General features: G+C 50.5%; 1 protein-coding gene across 9 annotated transcripts in view; it reads left to right on the top strand.

The window, feature by feature from the left end:
• Trpgamma (Transient receptor potential cation channel gamma) overlaps window positions 1-18,027 on the top strand; it is a 71,346-nt gene that overhangs the window by 23,429 nt on the left and 29,890 nt on the right. For 4 of the 9 annotated variants that reach the window (XM_076319625.1, XM_076319620.1, XM_076319624.1 and 1 more), the window contains exon 2: window positions 6,106-6,158. The exons of 2 other annotated variants lie outside the window; for them this stretch is intronic. In XM_076319625.1, the coding sequence (XP_076175740.1) occupies window positions 6,125-6,158 (34 nt within the window). In that variant the 5' untranslated portion in view covers window positions 6,106-6,124. The remainder of the gene's footprint in view (window positions 1-6,105; window positions 6,159-18,027) is intronic. 3 more of the 9 variants (XM_076319628.1, XM_076319627.1, XM_076319626.1) reach the window with 1 other exon arrangement.

Here is an 18,027-nt window from a genome sequence, read left to right as displayed (position 1 = left end):
TATTTTACGACGTTTCGCTGGCATATTCTGGATGTCCCGCGAGCTTAGCTTGTAACGTAGCATTAGGTACCGCGGTCTCGTAAGGAGCGGAAACCGACGCGGGAAACGTTATAAAGTCGGTGGCACTTGAAACTCGAACAACCGTGGACCGAGTGAAAATTAGGTGCCGCGAAAAGTAAGCCGCGTTCTCCTCGAATCGTAACGTTGCGCTAGATTATGATATCGTACGACGTTGATACCGAAACTGTACGATTATTGTCTCATTTTGGAACGCGTTTGTCGTTTCGACGAGCGTCAACGATCGAACTCGTTTCGTTCTTTCGGTGGAAGTTCTCTCTTTCGAGACAAGCCCAACAAAAAGTGTAACGGCGATGGAAAACGGAGGAGATCTCTGGTGTCTATTTCCATGCGTACAACGGCGGATTAAAAGATCGTAAGGCGTCGCGGGCTTGTGCCACTCTCGATTAATATCCAGTAGCGAGGGTGTAACCCGAATCGTATAAAATGATTTACGAGCGAGAGGAGAGCGGTAAAGTATTTTAGCTGACCAGACTCCTCTCTCGTAATACGCGTTGCTGGATTCGATATCGAAGAACGTTTAGTTACGCTACGCTCGTGTCGCGAGGATCGTTGATTCGACGGCATTGTCGTGGAATCGTTCGTCTTGCGCGAGGGACGTTGAAACAACATTGTCACCGGCGAACGACAACGAGAAAACCGGCTACGGATTTTACGCGTAAATCGTCGAGTACTTTCCAACTTCGGCGTCTCGTATTTTTTAAGGACCTTCTTCCTTCGAGGAGCGGAGCGTAAAGAGAAACGCGGATATAAAGTCCTCGCGATTCTCCTTTAACGAACTCGAGGATCCTCCGCAGCCCGTATAAGTCTCGGACAGACGATGTACTCGTTTATTCTGCTCTTCCATTCGTTCCTTGCGGCAACCGTCTTAAGATGTTTAGCAATTTATGAACATTTTCATCGGACGGGCTGCCGTGAATATTTTAACCGGTAAAAGAGGAACGTTGAACGTTGAGATATTTTTTCAGTTTCACCGTAGGTCGGCCGCTCCGACCCACGGCAAGTGGATTTTTCGATTTCCGACGCAATATTCAGGAGCTTTTATCATCGGCGGTTTCACCGCAAACTTTTTCCTTTCGAATACGTGCACCCGCGATCATGGGTTTTCCCCAGTCGGAATGGTAAATCAAAGTTACGAGCGTTTCCGGATTCCGCTCGCTTCTCGGTTCGCGGTTTTTACGCGACGTGGGCGCGGTACTCGTAACGCGGATATCCAAAACGGTCCCTGTCGAATTAATATTCGGAGCAAGGTCGGCTCGTCTCGATTTCAACCGCCGCAATTTCCCGGGGCTGTGGTCCGAAATGCGCTCAAATGCGTCGGAAAGGTGCGCGACGGTCATCGATACGCTCGATTCGAATCCTTGGTCGTCATTTTCGAAGGTGCGACCGGTCGGTCGTTGGACGTTTTCGAATTCCATTCTCGATCGCTGGGGACATCGACGATTATTACCCGAGCGCAAATCCGGCAGCGAGTTCGCTGCACCGGAATACCGATGTTCGCCAAATTATCGTCCATTATTCCCGTTCGTGGGATATCGTTTTTATCTTCGCGACACGACGAATAAAATCAGCGCGCGTATCGTCCGGCTGCGCATCCGATAAGCCGTGTCACGACGAAAGGAAAGCTCGCGACGGCACAGCTTCGCGTTGGCAAATATCGCGAACGGCGGACGTATAAATTGCAGGAAAAATATCTTACGTTCGGATGCATCGAGAGTTTCCTTTCCGTTCGTTTGCGAACGCGCACAGACCCGCTCGCGCACGCGTGGCTTGCAGTTACACGTACGAAACTCTGCAATTTCTTTCCCCGGGCGATAAAGTTCCTCCCGCCATTGCTGAATAGCGAAGGCTACTTCGGCCGATGACGTTGGATGTTTAGGACAGGATTTACGATGCTTTGGCTAAATAAGATTCCCGCCATTTCGTCGAGGAATTGCGTTCTCCTCGTTAGGGAATCGAATTTTCCCCTTATCGTTCGACCGTGGACGAAAATTGCGATCTCGATTTCGACGGACACTTCGATAAACAAGCACCGTGTAATCCGGTACGTACGAATGATTACTCGAGACTCGTTTAGGGAAACGCGTAGTCTTAAATTCGGTTATCGCGCAATTAACTCGGGACAAAGTTTTTCCTTTTGGGAGAGCGTTTAGACGCTTCGTTATCAACGCGGCTTTACCAGGACTCTGACGACACACCGATGCTTACACGTATGCGATGTTTATCGGTACCTCGTTGTATCTCTAACGAAGCTAGCTGGAATATTGGCGACGGAACGAAACGCTGCCAAAAGGATGCGGTTTATATTCGGTCCACGAATGTCTCGTTCGAAGGATACAAGTTTTTAACACCCTGATCGTCCTCTATTTCCGGCTATTTTTGTCCCAATGGTGTTCGCGATCTTGTCCCTTTTTAAAACTATTTTTCTCGGTGTTCATTTTCGGTCCGTATTTTACCCGGAACCAAACGTATTTCACATGTCAGCCCAGAAAGAAAGAAAAATGTTCTTTGTCAAATGCAGAGACTCGACTCCCGTAAAATCTAGACACCGGCTAATATAAGGTATCGAGGGCGGTGCTTTTGAGTCCCGAGAGGTGCGATACGAGGACGCTCGTAGAAGAGTCGGGTAGCACCTGGCGATGAAATTGTTTTCATAAGCAAGCTATCGTTGTAAACGAGAAAAAGTCTCGATTAACGGTATTCGGTGACGGAGGATATTTATGTCGATAATTTCTCCACCGTTATCTTTGAGAAGTAAAAGTCGTATCGTCGGAACCTAGCTCTATTTACATTCGTTATAACCAACCGAAGACAACCGTTGTGCCGTAAGGAAACGCTTTGCAATTGTCTCGTGAAAGTTGCCAACGAAGTACAGTCCTCGTAACCAACCTCGTAACGCGGTGCCTCTTTCCTCCGTGGATAGTTTCGTTAAAGTTTCGAGCCAACGATTCTAAAACGATCCGAAACGTTTCGCATTCTCTTGGGCAAATAATTACACGTCGCGAAATTAGTAATTGCGTACCGAGCGCAATTACGATGTTTCACCGCGGATCGATAGAGGGTTGGTTAAAAGGGTGGGACAGGGAATGACAAAAAGCGAAATCGTGCTCTTCGAAAGATCTTCCACGGTTCCGTTTCCATAAAACGGGAAAAAGTATTCGTCATCGTCTCGTTTCTTTCGTCGATCGTTAAGACGCGAACGAACGCCATTATCGACTTTGTCCGCGGTGTCTCGTTACGATTCGACGTTCGTTCTTCCCGCGATCGGTAAGCTCGCAATTAAGAATAATAGACGGTTGAACTGGCTTTCGGTTCCTCGACGGCAACTTTTGCATTCGATCGGTTTAAAAGCGAAGGCACCCGTTCGAAAAAGCTTTATTAAATACCTAGGTGCGCTGTAGCGATGGTATTTAATTAATCGCCGAACGCGAATTCGATCGAACGATCGCGAAGAGGAGGAACGGTCCCTGTCCCGTTGGAGATCGGATCCGCAAGCGTGTCGTTAATTAAAACAACGACGAACTCTTAATCGGCGCCCGGTTAATAGATTTCGTTTAATCGTCGCCCGCTGTTTTCCCATTCGCGGTGCAATTTTTCACGCTTATCGCCCGTCGTCCCGATAACGAGACGTAAAATAATAGCTCCCGACCGTATCGTCGCGATAAACGTAACGAAAATCGTCGGTGATTAATTTTTAAAGCCACTTAATTCCCTCCGATGGCGTTGCAACTACCGTCTCGCGGTAACACCGGAAACTAAGAAGCCGGGCTACGAAAGAGACCGAACGAACCTGGAACGGAACCACCCGTCTTCTTCGAAGACGAATTCCTCTTTGAACGCGCGTACTTACGAGACGGTAAACAACGCGGCGTCTGCGTGATTTGGCTTGCTGGTTTCGTAAAGGTCTGCCCGAAACGACACGAAGGGATAAGGCCCTGATCCAGCGAAACGACGAGTCGCTTCGGTTAACGAGCACAGAAACGATTTCCTCCTGCCGGAGGCAGCGGAAAACTCACTTGGAATTGCCCTCGAATGATCCCTCGAATCGTTCGCGTTACTTTGCACGAGTAACAACCGCTTCGATTTGTCCGCAAGAATTTTGCATATATTCCTAGGGAAATTAAACGGTCGAGTTCCAAACTCATCGATGAATTATCGACTCCACCGTACGTTAATCACGGGATTAAAATCGGATTCGGTCCCGTATCGATTTTCACATCGATCTCCTCTCGACGTCTACTATATTACGCTATTTATCTCGTCGCAGGGACAATTCGATTTTCAGCGATTTTATCGCATCGACACCGCCGGCCGAGTTTTTTCAACCACGGTGTTGGACGTCCTGTACATACTTTGTTACTTTTCGAGTCAGTTTGCGGATGCACGCAGCCGCGCGCTGCAAGGTCAATATTTTTGCGGGTAATTCTGTTTGCACCTAAAGGACGGAATTTCACCGCCGCTGGGACAACATCGCCTCCTCGTTGCACATTTTTTCCACGTAGTCGATATCTCGTCGGCCAGCCGACCGATTCCGATGTATCGTTAACGCGAGACATCGTTGAATCTTTCCCTCGACGATTTCACGACCCGCGGGAGGAAGTTTGGCGCGTTCTCGGGACACGTTCACGGATTGTATAAAAACAAAAAAACAAAAAAAAAGGTTGGCTTCCCGATGCAGGAGAAATTTACGGCCGCGTTCGCGATGGAGACGTATCGTCGAAACCAAGGCGGAAACAGAACGCGTGGATATTCCTCTCGCGTCGATACCGTACACCGAGGTTCTCGGTGCGAAAATACTCCGTGAAATCGCGACGTATTCGAGAGGTTCGTCGAGCACGCGCTGTTACGTCTAGACTTTTAAAAATGGTACGGTTCCCATTGTTGGCGACCTCGGGGTTCGTCGGCGGAAAACCTCGGGTACTTTCGAGCTGATTTATATTTCGCGCGACCCTCCTTTCGCGGAAGAAACCACCGAGACGAACAAGGTCCCTCCGAGATCTTCGAAACTGTTGCACGCGCGATTTAATCGGAATTCGAGCTCGATCGAGGCTCGATGCTCCGGTTGGATACGAGTCGTTCCGTTTCGCTTGGAAACGAAGGGTACGGGTCGATCATCGATCCGCTGTTCTCCTTCTCTCTCGAAACTCTTTTTCGAGAGACGGTGCTCGTTACTCTTGCACGAAGCTCGAGGAATTTCGCGCGGTGAGGAACGACTACGAAATTCCTTTCCGCTGGTTTTTATTTCACCGGCGAAGGCACCCGGGCTTCAAATAAACCCGGTTTACTTTCAGAAGTGGAAAGAAATGTTTTCTTTAAAAGAAACGTTAGATACGCCGAGGAATAGCTGGCTGCGAGCCGACGCGAAATTCTCATCCTTGTGTTTCTCGGCGCTAACGAGAGATAAAACGGAAGGATTCGTTTACGGAAGTAGAAGGAAGCAATTTTTCCGAACCGGCCGGAAACGTTCGGTCGGTGTCGTTCGTCGGGATTTAAAGTTGTCGGGCAACGTCGAGCGCGAGAGACGGCTAGAACAAACCCGTGGAATACTCGAGCAATTAGAACTTTTAAAGTATCGTTCGAATCCTTCGCCGGGACTCTCCCGGTTCGTTCATAATTGCAGCTCCCGGGACGGTGGAAGAAAGAAAAAAAGGATCTCGCGTTCGATACGACGAACGAAAGCTCGCGCGATCGAACGAACGAACGAACGCAGCAACCTGGCGAAAATACTTTATTACGAGGGAATCGGTCTCGCGGTCGGGATACCGATAAATTTTCCTTGCCCGGTAGAATCCTATCCCATGCTAAAAGCTTTCTCCCCGATCCATTTGGGTTCTCCTCGAAACGGCATCCCATCGAACGCGGTCCATTAACAGGGAAAATATAAAAAAATTCCCCGCGAACTGAAACCGCGATCCGAGGCGATTGAACGTGGCCCGCGACGAACGGGAAGAGAGGAGACATCCCGCCGAGAACGCTCGCCGGTTGTCATCGCGAGACCGATCGTTAACGTCGCCTTTTCTGTTTCAGTTTTCCACCGAGGGAAATCATGACAGGCACATACCGAAGATCGGTGAGTACAGGTAGAGTACAAAGTCGATGCTTTTGATTCTCGTTCGCGCTTCTCGTTCGCGCTCCAGTTCGCGCGGAACACGAGGAACCGGGTTCTCGAACTTGGTTCGTCGCGTGTGCCGCACGTGGACTCCCGGGCCGATTCTAATAAATTTGCACGATACGCTGGTAACGCCCACTCACGGAGCCGACAGTCAGCGCCGCCTACGCGAACGCTTTATCACCGAAGGAGCTTTTTCGAATATTACATCGTTGTTCGTGTCATTCGATCTCCATAAATTTCGACGCGGTTCGGCCAACTCGGGACAAAAGTTTCGCAACCCGCCGCGTTTCGCTTCGCGCGTTTTTCTCGTATTCTTCGCGGCATTCGGCTCGCGTGGTCCGCTCGGTGAAATTATCGATGGAAATTGGCCCCGCGGACTGCCGCGTTAAGGACTCGCGCAAATTACACCCCGACACGAACACCGCGGATATCGTTCGGAAATATTTCCGAAGCTTTTTCGACCGACTTTCGCCTCGCGGATTTCATTCCCTTGCCCCGGCTATCGATCCTGGCGAGCCTCGCCGCGATTTATCGCCCGAGACGGAACAAGACGCGACATTGCGATACCTCGCGAAACTTTTTCGACCCGGTACCTATCTTCGGGAGCCAGGTCATCGGCCGAGGTCGTTCTCATCCCGTTGTCGCGCGAACCCTGTTCGCTCGGTTAGTACGCCAAGTGTTGCACCGGAAAGAGGATCCGCCCGGCAACTACTTTATTTCCAACGATACGAAACAACGTTTCGGATGCAACTTAAACGGTCGAAAATTGAACAGAGAGAGAGAGAGAGAGAGAGAGAGGAACGTGAATATTTCAACACGATATATATTTTTAATTCCGCGAGCCGGAACATCCGTTTAATCTTGTTTCGCTCGACGTTGAACGTTGATTTCGCCTCGAGTTTGGATTAGAAAAGCTTCGAAGCGTGTCACGGGTGAAAGGTGAGGAGAGACATGAATATTGGAACGGTTTCACGAGGTGAATTCGTTCGATACAGCGCCGTATGAATTTTCAGCGACGAAAAACGTTGCATATTCGATTCCAGGAAGACGATCGATACTATTCGCGACGGGGTAACATCGTCGGTGGTATGTGTGCTCGGCACACGTCGTTGATCGCAACGAACGATCGCGTCGGAAAGGGAAACGGTCGTAGCACCCTGCGATAATATTTACGACCGAGTATCGGGCCAGTCGAACTAGCCGCGAAAATAACATTTTACGAACAATTTTCCATCGATGGGAGGCCGCCGGCTCCAGTTGCGAAAACAGTTGCGCATTTTCTTTGCCAGCGAACCCCTCTGGCCTCTTTTCTATCATCGAACGGTCGCTTAACCGATACCGAGAATTCGAATGCCTCTCGACCATAGAGAAGCAACGTTGTCGCGAACTGTGTCGAGGAGGATTTCGTCGCGAACGAGGAACCGTTCCCCGATCGAGGAACTCCGGTGCTGACTCGCTCGGAAAGAGCTCGTCGATGAGTTCCTCGCGATCGAATAAATACGAGCTCGAGACGCCCAACGTTCGAACGGGAATGCATCGTTCTCGTCTAGGTGGCAACAAACCGAACCGGTGGGCGTCGCGTGCAAATACGGCGACTCCGTCTCGACGAAATGTTCGATTTCAATGGGAATTCGTCGAGGCTGGCCTCGCCTTCGAGATTTTCGCATCGTTTTCCATTCGCGCGACGTCTCGAGCCTCGATACGATGTTCTCCGCGGCGCTGATAAACCGGGTCGTGCACGATGGAAGGATACGTCGAGCGAGAAATTCGCGACGGTCTCGATACAGGAGTCGACGAATCGAACGAAACGCCGCGAATTGTCGCAAAGTCTGCCAGCTGCGACCGAAAAACTGTTCAACGACGGAGCTCCCTTCCTCGCGCAAGAGAAAGGAACTCGGAAATGGCGTCTGTCGGTGAAACTTTCAACGCTTATTTAATTTGGCCGGCGGGTAAAGGCTACAGAAAACCGAAATGCAACTAGAGGAAAGAAAGTAGCGCAATCTGGTTGGTTCCCTGGGAATTTCGTTGGTCCGTTAACGGACAATGCCGAGGCACTTCCACAGAGACTTCGATCACCGAGGGTTGGTTAGCGCCACAAAGGACGGGGGTGAGGCCGAAGGGTGTTGAACTTGCTCGACTCTGGAAAGTATACGGGATCGAAGGACGCGGCGCGGAACCCGAGAAGGATAGGCGAGAATTTCTAGGAACGGAGTCGCAACTGGCACAAGGAAGATTTATCGAAACCGATTGCGCAACTTTGTACTCCGAACGGGTGCTTGTTTACACGTTCGATTCTCGCGAGTGACGCGAACTGATTCTTGGCGCGAATACGTAACGAGTTGGCGACACTTTGCTCTCGAAAAATCGAACTCGTTCGACCTCGTGATCGGATTCGGTTGACGGTAAAATGGTTGCGAATTTTCGTTTTCGCGTTGCTCTCTCTCTCTCTCTCTCTATGTATATATATATATCGTTTCGATCTCGCCACGAGTGATCTTCGATCAAAGGCCGCGAATCGAGGATACCCTCGGTCCACTCTGGATAAACGAACCGCTCGAACGCGATGCATCTGTCGTCGCGCAGAGTGGCAAAGTTCCCAACAGCCGTGTCTGACTTTGCTAAAACCGTGTATCGATTTACCGCGGGATCGGTGAGCGCGTTTTGGATAAACAAGTCGAGCGATAACGCGCAAATCGATTCCGATGTCTGTTTATCGGAACTCGTCTAGGGAACGTCACCTTGCACGGTTGACGGTTCATTTGGTAAATCACTGCTTCGCGATATACATGCATATGCAACGCTGCCGGTCAAATTGCGAACGGCGGCGTAACGCGCGACCTAATCACTCTGGGGGAGGACTAACGAACGCTATCGATTTCGTTAAACCGTCGCTTCGAAAGCAACGGACCACGTTGCGGCGCGTTCTTGCAAATGATTGCTTTTTACGACAGAGCAACGCGATTCGCGGGCCGATAATTAATTTCCGAAGATTCGGCCGTTCGTTAAATCCGTCGTAATTCTAGCAATTCGAAAGGACGAACGAAAAGAAATTATTATCGTTACGGGTCTTTATTGCGCGTAACGCGTATTCTTTATACCGGCGTACAAAACGGGTACACCGCTACGGCACGGTACACCTTCCACGATAACTTCTTTTTTACGACTTCCCCGTCGTGTTTTCCGTAAATAATTGTACTTTTATAATTCCCCGGAGTCTATAGATTACCCAGAATTCGACTATTTTCTACCACCCTTCTTTCCAAGCCGGTGGTAGCCGCTACGTACGACCGATAAAGTCTAACGATCGCATAAGCCATTTCAGTCGTGGATCACTTAATACCCCTGTGTAACGAGGAAAATTGTAATCGTAAGTTGCACGACAGCTGCAAACCTGCCCATAGGGTTATTAGTTAATTGCCGAGTGATTATCGCCTCGTAAGCTACGCCACGTGATGGGGTTCGTGCCTCGATTAATCCTAATTAACGATAACGGTTCGCGTGGGACACCTCCGATGGGACTCCTCTCTTTTCCCTGAAATACGTACAAGTTTTTAATTACGCGGCGAGCAACGCTGTCTCGAAATTTCTGCTTTCGCGCGTTCGTATTCTCGTTCGCAATTACGTCGCGTCCGCGTTTGTTTTTACTCGTGGAGCGTCACGCACGCCGCGAGTGTGCAGATTTTTCGCGCAAGATCGCTCGAGCCCGCGACCGCTCACGTCGCGATAAAATCCTCCACTTTTCCCCCGAGAGACTCGGACTTAATTGGACTCTCGATTTAACCGGAATCGCGTCGACTTTAATTGTCAAGGAATTCCGCGTTCGATCGAGGGAACGGGTAACGCGGGAAAATGATAGCGTAACGCGTATCGCCGGAAGATGCTCGCCTCGGCGTCAAAGCGCGCGATAACAAGACACGGGTGCGCGAATCTAATTAAAGGCAGCACTCTGCGGACCTTCGTTAGCAAGAACTCCGTGCAGGAAGTAGTTCTTTGACTCGGCCCTTGGCGCGCGATCGCGATCGCGATCGCGTCCAGCGTGTTCTATAAATAGGTCCGGTTGGAAACCGAAACGGTCGAAACACCACGGTATTTTCATTCAAATTCTCCGCCAACGAATCGAAATCTTTTCCGCGTCCACGGCCGAGCTACCCGTTAAAATATCCCGACGTCGTCCGAACCGTAACTTTTTCCTTGGACGAAACGAAGTTACCCCCTTGTAAGCGGATTGTAAAGTGCAAAGTGGATTGCAGTGTCCTCTCACGGGGAAACGGGCGTAAGGTACGGTTTGCCGCGTCGCTTGATTCGCCGCGCGCAAAAGTTACACGAACGCGATATCCACTCCGAAACTGTCGGGAGACAATTAACCGACCACTTTTGCGGCCTGTCTGTCCCGCCTGCGCGCGAACCTATGCACATTAATTGCGTCGAAAAACGAGCGAATTAATTACGCTAATGGTGACCTTGGCGACGTTTAGCAAATTGCACGTGACACGTTCTAGGAACCCGTGCCGTACGGAGTATTAAATACGTGTAGGTGCGCGTACGCGCGATACCAACGACGCGTCAGAATGACGGATCTGTACGAGAATCTCTCGAAACGCACGAAAAGCCAGGCTTCGCGATATCATCAACGGTTTTCGGTGTCTCCTCCGAGCTACGCGACTTATCCATTAGCCCGGTTCGCGATTCGCAGTTGGCTCGAATTTCAGAAAGGTATTTTCATCGAGGCTCTCGCGATCCCTCCGCTTCTATCGTCCCTTTTCCTCTCGATGATGAACGCGTTGACCGCCACGCGGATCTTCCGAAGAAATTCTCCGGCTTTACGCTATCATCGGGTGTCCGATTCACCGCGAAACAAACGTCAATTATTCCCGAGTCGATTACGCGCGAATTTGTAAAATATTTTTAAATACGACGGAATGCACTTTTTTCTCACCCATTTCTCTAATTTGAGCTACCGTCCGTAACTTTTATCGGCATATCGCGCGGTGGTAAATTCCCGAATCAACGTACGTCATATCGCGCTGCACTCTCCTAGGCCGTGATCGAGCGACACCGAGCGCGACGGACGGGACAACGATCGGTCGAAGCTGTTACGGAGACGAAGACGAAATATACGCTACATCGGGGCTCCGCTCGAGCTCGGGAATATACACGCGTCTCCTGGGAATTATGTTTCGGAAACATCTGCAATCACCGCGGTGTACGACACGTTCGCTGTACGAGACGTACGCCGCGACGAAAATTTCCACGCGCGGCTTTGAATTTGAACTCGGCTGAACGCGACGTCCCGAGAACCGACCACCGACGCTTTTTAGGTTTTCTATGCACCAGGGACGCTGGTACGCGGAAATTCTCGACCAAAAAGACGAATCTAATTCGTAAATGCACATGCACGCGTTGAGACCTACTTCCGTCCTTTTATCTTTCCATCGATTCGACGTTAAATATCCTACCGCGAGAACTATCCACGGGGAATAAATATTCGGAAAGTCGAATATTTGGATACCGATCGGTAAACGGTGCGATCGATTTTTCGAGTTTCGCGCGTTACCGTGCAGTGTCGACGAAAAAATTGCATTCTTATCGCGCAAATGATCGTTTCGTCTTATCGCGTTTTAAAATTTCAACGCACGGTTCAAAATTTGAAGAATTTCGTGCCCTTTATTTCTACGCGGGCCGTGAACAAATGCCACGGTCGAAAATCCGGCCAACGATCGATCGGATCGTTTTGTTTCCTTTTCCACCTCGGCCGTGACAATCGCTGCGAAACGAGGGGGAAACACAGAGATCGAAGATACGGGATAAAAGGGTTTTCACCGGTTTCGTTCCCGCCACCGATCGATAGCCGTGCGATAGGCCGAACCATAAATTAAACGCAAAATGAAACGGGCCGCGTGGATCGCGGTTAACGCGTTGATAATTGGCCGGCTTATTACCCGGTACGTGCTCCGGCATTTAATTAGAAAAGTTTCCCGGGCATGAAAGACCCCGCGAATCCCCGACACCTTTCAAAATCGAGCTCGACTCGAGAATTTGAAACACGAGGAAAGTTCTTTGCATCGGACGACCGTTCTATTAAACGTCCAACGTTCTCGTTAACCCGTTCGACGATCGTTTCGAAGTCGTTTCGCGGTCGAGCCGATGTTTCTCCGTTTTCGATCAACGAAACGAACCACGGTATTTATCAAGGACCCGGAGCACGTTCGAATTAAAATCGTCGCGAGTTGTTCGTAATTTCGATTCGACGAAATTTTGCGACGAAGGATCGGGCGGCTGCGGATTACCAAACATCGAAATACACGACGAATCCGTTTTCGAGCGTAAATAATCGAGGAGCTGGAGCTCCTGATCGCACTATTCTCTCTAACGGGCTGCGTTGTCGTTTATGGCGATATAATTATAACTCGAGCGGTACTCGAGCGCTTTTGCAATCGAATTGCGTTACCGTCGGTTCCCGTAATAATTAATTTTCGGGCTGATTGAATCTTTCAACGGATGCGTCTCGTTTAACGAGTCCTTGATGGTGTTCACTGTCCTGCAAACGAACGGGAGAGACTTCGTTAGCGCGGGACAAATTATTCGCGCAACAGCTGTAAAAGTCGTAAAACGCGAACTCGTGCATTCGGCAACGATATTAGCAATCGATAGCTACCCATTAACGAAACCGGTAATACGCGTTGATAACCAACGCGGTCGGGAATACGGGATGCACCCGTTGCGCGGGAAATACTTTTGTGCACCGCGAGGAGATTTTATTCCATCATCGGTTACACGAAAGGAATAACAATGGGACGAGTACGGGCGCTCGGAAATTAGCACCGAGCCGCGGTAATTCGCGGACAATTCCGTGGCACGAACGACGATTAATCGAACACGGGAATTTCAAAGCCGCGGATAAGTGAAAAGGCGTTGTTCTCGTTTCGTCGGACTATAAACGAAAGACCGTGTTGCGTAACCGGAGCACCGAAACTACTTGCAAATGAACGTCGAACGAACCACCGAAGAAGAAAGACCGTGGAAAGAAGAGCCGCCGCGAGTGAAAAATAACAGCGCGCCTTGGAAACGGATCGTCCGCGATCGGACCAGCTCGACCTATCTCGCGCCGCCGAGAGAAGCTTCGCTCCGGGTTCGTACATTGTGCTTTTATCCGTTATGATATTTTATATGCATCGAATGCGCTCCAACGAGTTCGTTCATCGATTACATTAGCGGCCGAAATATTGTCTCGACCCGGCGCATACCGCGTTAAATACGGTCCACGAACGAGAGGAATGTAATATTTTTCAAATAATCCAAAGATCGCAAAGGCTGGAAGATCCGCGATTTCTTCCGGAAGCTCTTGTTCTCGCAAACGACTCGACGCTACCGTTTCGTGATTTACGCGAATACAATCGACCGATAGTCCCGTCGTTCCGATCGATTACGCTCATCGTTCGCGACTGACGATTTTCTTTTTCGCGATAGCTAGGAGACCGACAATTTCTTACGGAGCTCTTGTTCCCAGCTCCTCGAAGCGGTAACCTGAAAAGTGATCCAAGGTTCGGTAACAAAACGAGTCGACGGTACCGTTTCGTGATTTACGCGAACGCAATCGAGCGATAGTCCCGGCGTTCGACTCGATTACACTTATCGCTCGCGGCGAACGCTTCTTTTTCCCCGAGCCGGAAAGCGGAGGGAATTAAAAATTGGAGTGGATCCCCAGGGAGGAGACCGGGGTCAGAGGGAGCGACGCCCCGGTGTGTTAAGCTCGATGAATACCCGTTGCGCGCAGGTGGAATAAGTTACAAAGGGCGTTTTCGCGACATTGGCTCTTGGCCAGCTCACGGACGCTCGCATACGCGACCTACAAGAAGTCGAGAAGCACGTCCTATCGCGTCCGTTCCCTCGAGCTGGTGGTCGCGCGCGTCTGTGGTCCTGCGGGCGCTCGAATCCGCATAACTGGACAGTCGGAAGGAAGGGAATTGCCGCGTAACAGGATGCGAGGGACTAATCGATGCGAGGACACATTTCCTGGGCCGCTGGGCCGCTGGGCCGCTGGCCGCGATAATGTCCACGATTCAGGTGCGTCCCGGCATCGATCGTCTCGATGATAAGCGGCACCCAAATGCCTCGCGACCGTTCGAAGCTTCCTCGTTTCCATCCTCCTCGTTGTCCTTGGTTCGACCGGAGAACAAAGAGCACCGGAGTGGTTACCGGTTATCGAACCGGCGCAACGCGATCGGTTTGCTTTCGATCGCGATCGCGATCGCGGTCTCGGTTGCATTTACTCAAACGTCGAGGTAAACGCGAAACGTAAACGAAGAATCGCGTTCGCTCGTTTCCCTCTCGAGGAAGAGCAACAAACGCGCGTTGTTCCAATTAGCAGCGGTAGTCGAGTTCTCGGTCTTTCATCGCGTCTGTTCGCGTTTATGGCAGGGGTATTGTGCGCGAATCGCGGTGTCGGTCTACGTGATAAGCGGTTTTCCCGGGTCGCGTCTTATTTACGTCCGGGCTGTAAAATTATACCGGGGCGCGTGAAAGCGAACCCCGATGGAGCAGAAACCAGCTTCCCTTTGAATCTCGCATCCGCGTGTTGCGCGCGCGTTGTAATTTTCGAGATGAATCCGCCACGGTTGGTGGTCGTCACGATGGATAAGTATACCGAACCTGTCCGGGATGGATCCAGGGTTAACTCGAACGCAAGATTCGAGCATCGGGGGGGCGTGGAGGCTGCAACGCTCGAGACGAGGCCGAGTACGAGAAGGCCGGAGGAATCTGGGTCAATCGGTTGATCGTCTTTAGTTAACGGAATACGAAATAGTGCAATTAGGCTTACCTCCCTTGCAATCAGGCTCGCGTCACGCGGATGTCAAATCGGAGAGAAGCTCCGGTCGCCTCGGTCCGAAGAAGTTTCCCATCCACGGCGTCGAGCTCGCGGAGAGAAGAAAATACGGAAGAGGGACGTACGAATATTTATCGCGGTTGTTGCGTCACGGTCGGCTAGACGAGTTTCCGTTACAAAACGCGTAAACGAACGTGCCCCTCGCGCGAGCGAATACACCGCGCGTAACGAAAAGAGAAAGCCATCGGGTCGTTCTTTTCGTCGCGGCTCTTCCGCAACGAAAAAGCATCGCCGTTTGGACAATCGCCTCGCGAACGATTCCGAAGCTGTAAATTTCTCCTCGACCGGATTCCCGCTCATCTTTCGTTTCTTTTTCGAGTGAAAACGACCGCAAGTATTTCGCGACACCGACGGAATCGATTTTCGTTCTGAAAAGCAACCGAGCGTTCGGCCTCGCGACCTTGGCGCCCGATTCCACGGATAAAAACGGAATTTTCGACGAATCGTCGGCCACGAAATTTATAGCCCCCGAACGTGAATCACCAATGGCCGAGAAACGTACCACGGACCGTTTACATCGTGGCACACATACCTCCGATACACTGCATTCTCATTCTTGTTCCACCCTCCCCCATCTCTCTCTCTCTCTCTCTCTCTCTCTCTCTCTCTGGCCGTGGCGCGCGCGCGCGCACGCGTCTTATGCCTAACCGAAATCAACCGTCGGTTTATTTTCCCGCAGCTCGTAATCCAAGCAATCTCGATTTCGGTGTCTGCGGCAGGCGGTCGAACAAATGCGAAAAAATTTCTTTCACGAGATTTCCTCGTTTTCCATCCGCAACCGGCGAGTATCTTCACCCGGGCTATCGACTATTCGCTGTTTACCATTTTAAATCGGATAGCGGTAACGCGCGAAGCGATCGAGGGCGTTCAATTTTCCGTAAAATCGTTCGGGACGATAATGCACCGCAAACGCGACGAGTCGTTCGCGTCGAGTTCTTTGGGAACGCTCGCGTTTATCTTGCCGTGGAACGACGACAATATTGACTTTATTACGAGAAGACGGGAAGAACCGAACGACTAGGTTGCCTCGGTGTAATCGAAACGGAATCGACCACGTAAGAACACTTGCAACGAAACGGTTAATGGAAATCGATCCGGAGACGTTAAGAACACTCGCTAAAGGGAATTCGATTAATCGCGAAACAAAGCTCGTCGAGAGATCGCGCTCCCGATCTAATTGTTCCTAATTATTCCTGTTCCCGGTTCAATCGCGAAACGGCGAGTTCTTTGTCGCGAGGCGAAAAACGATTCGCGCGAACCCCTTTAACGTCCCGAACTACCCGACTCGTCGAACCGATGATTCCGCAAATAATGCTCGCATCGATTCCCGAGCGAACGAGGCATTAAACCATTGTCTCCGTTCCCAAGCGGCGTAAAGGCCCGCGAAGCTTTTCGAAGATAATGGAACCAGCTGTCCTCGCTCGTATTTCAGTCTTCTATCGGGCCAATCGTCCGGAAATTTCCGCGTTAGGGAAATAGTAAATCCTCGTTTTTAAGGAGGCACTCGTTCCAGCCGCGAGTCTTTCGCGCCCGAACGAGCCGCGCGAAAGAGACGGGCTCGGAGTTCCCGGGACGTAAACAAGGATGGATTCGCCCGGTGTCCACGAAGGTGTGAAAAGTCGGATGCCTCGTCGTCGTAAAGCTCCACGAAATTCGCAAGATCGGACCGATAAAATTTAACGGACGCCGGTTTCTTAGCGCTCTGAACACCTCGGCCAACTCTCGCGTACCTCCGTCGATTCGACGTAGGTGCTGGAAATTGTCCTTCTTTTCGTTTCTTCCAAGTCGGAACAATACGATCGCGATCGACCGAAAGAGGACCGCAATTAATACCTTTACTCTTGGAACGACGAAAAGAGCCCACCTTTTTCGAAACGAAATACCCATGGTTATCGTTCAAAGTTCAAGTAGACGAGATCGAAGGAAACAAATTTTTTCGAAATTTTTCTTCATTACTCTCTCTCCTTATCGATCGGGAAGAAAGAGTACAATTTTGTTTCGTTACGGTTCTATTTTCTTCGTCCGTCTATTTATCTTTTTCCCTCTTCTTTTTTCATAGAAAAAAGATACAATCTCCAGGAAGTTTTCGCGTTGTTCTCGTTTGAGATTTTAATTGGCGACCAAGTCGTACGAAAACGGCACGATCTCGACGCGTTCTCCGTTTCTGTAAAAACGCGAATTGTCTCTAATTAATTAGCCTGATCGTGCGGGAATCGTAAGAGACGCACTCGCCGGTTACGGGAGACGACGAGAATTCGAAAAAATCATCGACCCATTGCGGAGGGATCGTTCTCGTCGAACGTTCCACGAGGACGGCTCTGGAGAGTCTCTCCTCGTTGTTTGGAGAGGCACGAAGCGAAATGGTCCTTGAAGTAATAACGAGGCCTCGTCGAGTCGATCACAATGAAACGCAATGTTCCGTGGGCCGATCGATGCAATTATACGTACGAGCACCGAAACATGGACGCTCGTATATTTCTATGCCTCGCGCGATGCTCGGAGATTGATGCGCACGGTGATAATGGACCCTCCGACCGAAAGCTCGGTAAGCTGATAAATGATCGATGAGGGGAAGTGAGGCGACGGGCTGCTTCCAAGGCGACGCGTTTTCCGAAAATACGACCGATCTTTCGGTCAAAGACCGTTTGTTTCGCGATTCGTCTTCGTCGCAGCGTTCAACGACCCCCCTCTCTCGTTGGCCATGAATCGTACGATAGCCGATCTTCGACAATTATTTTCTCAACGTGTTATTCGACGGTGCGTTCGCTCTCTATTTAAAAGTCGTGCGTCGGCACGAGGCCGGACTCGCTAATTGTCAAAACTAAGGTCGTACGGTTGGCTGGCTAGTCTCGAAGACGCGTGACCAAACACGGGAGAACAGAACGGACAAGCGGATCGAAAGTTGATCGTATTCGTCTCGAAAACGAAAGAGGATCGCACGCACGAGAATCGT

This window comes from Ptiloglossa arizonensis, chromosome 9 (genome assembly GCF_051014685.1).
Source record: "Ptiloglossa arizonensis isolate GNS036 chromosome 9, iyPtiAriz1_principal, whole genome shotgun sequence".
NCBI lineage: Eukaryota > Metazoa > Arthropoda > Insecta > Hymenoptera > Colletidae > Ptiloglossa > Ptiloglossa arizonensis.
Note: the sequence above shows the minus strand (reverse complement) of the source record. Positions and strands in the feature narration are given on the sequence as shown.